We start from the raw sequence: 3,395 nt of genomic DNA on the forward strand, positions 1-3,395 counted from the left end.
CCGCCATCGCTTACACAGCTGTCGCCCCCCCCACCCCCTCCAGCCCAAGTGGCAAGAAGCCAGGGACAGAAGGAGTGGGCACCAGGTCTGGGGAGGGGGCCTGGGAAGCAGGAGGGACCGCCTGAGGTCAGAGGCCTGGTCTGAGCTTGCTATGTTCTGCCCGGGAGCCCTGCTGGCCAGAGGGGGCTGGGCGCTTTCGGAGGTGAGCTGGAGGTCAGCGTGGCCGATGTGTGGCTGCCACGTGGGTGGCCCAGCAGAGACCCAGGACCCACCAGCCTAGAGCAGCAAATAACTCCCTAGAGTCCGTGCGAGGGCAGGGGCCACTAGTACCTACTGGGGCTGCTTGTCCTGAGTGTCCTAGGAGAAGAATTCGGGAGACATGGGTTGGGACCCCTCATTTTATCCTAAAGATGGGAAAGACCTTCAGGATCTCTCAGAACAGGAAGGGCCAGCAGCAGTCCCCCTACCCTCAGCCCGTGAACACAGTCCAGGCAGGTAAACTGAGGTCCAGGTCAGGGGAGGGTCTGGCCAAGGTCACCTGCTGAATCTGGTTAGTGGATGTCTGCGGCAGGCCAGGGCAGGAGCTCCGGTTCTGGCCACGTCTCATCCCTCAGGCCCCATTTTTTCTGGAGTCACAAGAAGTGATGTGGATATGGCATGGGGACAATGCCAGGTCTCCCACTGCTTACCACCCTAAGGGGAGCCCCAGAAAATTCCAGAACTGAAGACTGACGGGTTGTCATTTCTTCCCAGGCAGGACCCAGGTCTGCTAGCCAGTGGGGGGTCTCAGCAGCTACTAAAACCTGGTCCCCACCTCTGAAGAGCCCGTGCTCCAGGAAGAGGACCCAGACCCCAAAAGGGGAGGCACATGGGGCCTGGGACAGCCCTGCACAGTGGGTAGGGCCATCTGGCCGGCCACAGCCCCGTCTCTGTGACCTTGGGCAGGTTAAAGACCCTCTCTAGGCCCAGGCTCCTCTGTGTGACTTCATCTGCTTAGCTAACTAATGTGCCTGAGCACCGTCTCTGGCCTGGCTCTGACTCTTGCCCTACGGGGCTCCTGGGCTTGGCTGTCCAGAAGGACAGAAACCAAGCACATCGTCACCAGGGCTTTGATGGGGGAAGTGCAGGCAGCTGAGGGAATGTCTTGCCAGGGCAGCCAGCATGAGGCTGGCCCGGTGCTCAGAGCATGGTCCCCATGTCCATGGCTGCTCCAGTCTCTGGAGGGAGAACCTAGGACAGGACTCAGGTGGCAGGAGAAGCAGGTGCGTGGGCCGGTGCTCAGGGGAACCGAGTTGTCACCCTGTAGTGTAGATGAGCAGGAACTTCACTCCGTACTGTGGCTTTGCTCAGATTTGCTGAGAGAAAGGCAAACTGGAATCACCCCCTTCTTCCATGCCCAAGCACTGGCTAATAAGGGGAGTCCAGAGAAGGCCCCGGACAGGGGTCCATGCTGGAACCTCATGTCAGGATGGGGCGGGGGCTGAGGAGGAGGACGTCCCCAGTTCTCTGAGCCCAGAAGGTTGATCCTTTGCCCCTGCAGCCTCCAGGCAGAAGGAATTTGCCCAAATTCAGGCTTGGTCTTGGCACAGTTGGCCTCACTCCGTGTCCAGCTTCTGGGTCTGGTCCCCCAGTGAGTTCTTGTCAAGGCTGAACCTGGGTGGGAGACAGCCATGGCAGGAGAGGGATTTCCAAGCAGGATTAAGGTTCAGGATTAAGTCGGGCCATGAAAAGGGGTCGGGTGGGGAGGGCTGGCGGCTGAGCTAATCCCAGCAGCTAATCTCAGGCTCCGCCCTCCTCCATCGTTAATGGCCTTGACATTCCCATAGCCCACCAAATCCCTTCCTTACTCATCCCCGGTCCCAGAGAGAGGTGTCCCCTCCGCTGTCTGGGTGTGGAAATTGACACTAGAGCCCAGATGACTCTTTTCTGGTACAGTAGCGAGTGTTCCAGCCTGTGGGTGTGGCCAGCGGATGCTGCTTACTCCTCCCCGGCCACTCTACAGTCTGCATTTAAGAGGGGCTGGAAACCCACGCATAGAGGCAGCTCCCCTGGCTCCCCACCCTGCACCCCAGCCCAGTGCCCGATGAATCCTGCCCAGACCTGTCTTCAGGGACCCTCTGCTCTAGAGATCTCTAATGGGCAGGAGGTCTATTAAATGGCACTGCCCCCACCTCCGCAGGGACAGTCAAGAGAGTCCCTCCCGGGCCTCGCCACCTTCATGGCCGCCCTCCCTCTCAGACCCCCCTTTTTGGTCACTGCTCTGGCTATCCCTCCCTGGATACAGTGCCTCTTTGGAGCAGACTATCAACCTGAGCTCCACCTTTAAGGCCCAATCCCCAGGGGTCCCCTCTTACCTTCTAAGAGGACAGGAAGGATCTTCTCTCTGGACTGCATAGGGCTCCCTCTTAGGGGTGTGCCCTCACCAGGGAGAGACAGAGAGAGGGAAAGTGAGAAATCACCCCCCCCGGGGGGAGATGGCTACACCACAGTCCCTCTCCATTCTCCTTCCAGGATCTTGGGCATGCACACACATGTGCCCAGCTTGAGTTTTAAACCACCAGGCCTGGGACTCGAACTGCAGTCAGCCATGTGGGAGTCCAGAGACATAACCGCTACCCCATCTGCTGGCCCCAGGGCTCCCACCCAGTTCTCGCTATTGGATGAGGGAAAGGAGATGCTTCTGAAGACTGGGCACCTAGCAGAGAGGCTTCTCTCTCTTTAATGCTCCTAACTCTTTGTGGGTAGGAACTGGCATCCCCTTTCACCGATGGGGAAGCGGAGGTCTAGAAGGTTAGATGGCCTGGCCAGGGTTACACTTCAGTGAAATGCACGCAAGCATGCCAGGCACAGGGACACTTGAAACTCAAGGTCCGTGCTGTCTCTCCTTCCTGGAGTTTGGTGGTCAGCTCTGTGATCCTCCCGTAAGGGCAGGGGCAGGGTGAACCGGACCCCTCTCTAACCCCTCTTCCACTGGCCCTGCCAGAGCCAGCCGGGACGCAGCGTGGACACACTCGCAGGCCGCTGTGGCCCCAGCCCCGCCTGTCAGGATGAGCGGCTCCGACGCGGGGCTGGAGGAGGAGCCCGAGCTCAGCATCACTCTCACCCTGCGGATGCTGATGCATGGGAAGGTAAGAGCAGTGGCTTTGCCGTGGCTTGGCAAGGGGGGAGACCACGACTGGGCCTTGGTGGCTCTCGGGTGTCCTGTCTTCTGTGGAACCCCAGCCCAGGTCAGGAGAGGGACTGGGCCTAGGACAGTGGCCCCCTGATTCCGCCCTTCTCTTATTTGCAGGAGGTGGGCAGCATCATTGGGAAGGTAGGTGCCCGCTCTGCCCTGTGCCCCTCCACCTGCAGGGAAGGAGGCGGCGACCATTCAGGGTGACAGCAATTCTCTTTCC

The 3,395-nt window shown here is 59.7% G+C and overlaps 1 protein-coding gene across 2 annotated transcripts in view; it reads left to right on the top strand.

The window, feature by feature from the left end:
• Window positions 1-2,943: 2,943 nt before the first annotated feature.
• Window positions 2,944-3,395, top strand: part of PCBP4 (poly(rC) binding protein 4) — a gene marked incomplete at its 3' end in the record, with an annotated part of 5,066 nt that continues 4,614 nt past the window's right edge. Inside the window, 2 exon segments of one of the 2 annotated variants that reach the window (XM_014584516.2) lie at window positions 2,944-3,128; window positions 3,290-3,313. In XM_014584516.2, the coding sequence (XP_014440002.1) occupies window positions 3,048-3,128; window positions 3,290-3,313 (105 nt within the window). 2 annotated transcript variants of the gene reach the window in all.

Source organism: Tupaia chinensis, unplaced genomic scaffold, assembly GCF_000334495.1.
Source record: "Tupaia chinensis unplaced genomic scaffold, TupChi_1.0 Scaffold147003_1, whole genome shotgun sequence".
NCBI classification, from domain to species: domain Eukaryota; kingdom Metazoa; phylum Chordata; class Mammalia; order Scandentia; family Tupaiidae; genus Tupaia; species Tupaia belangeri.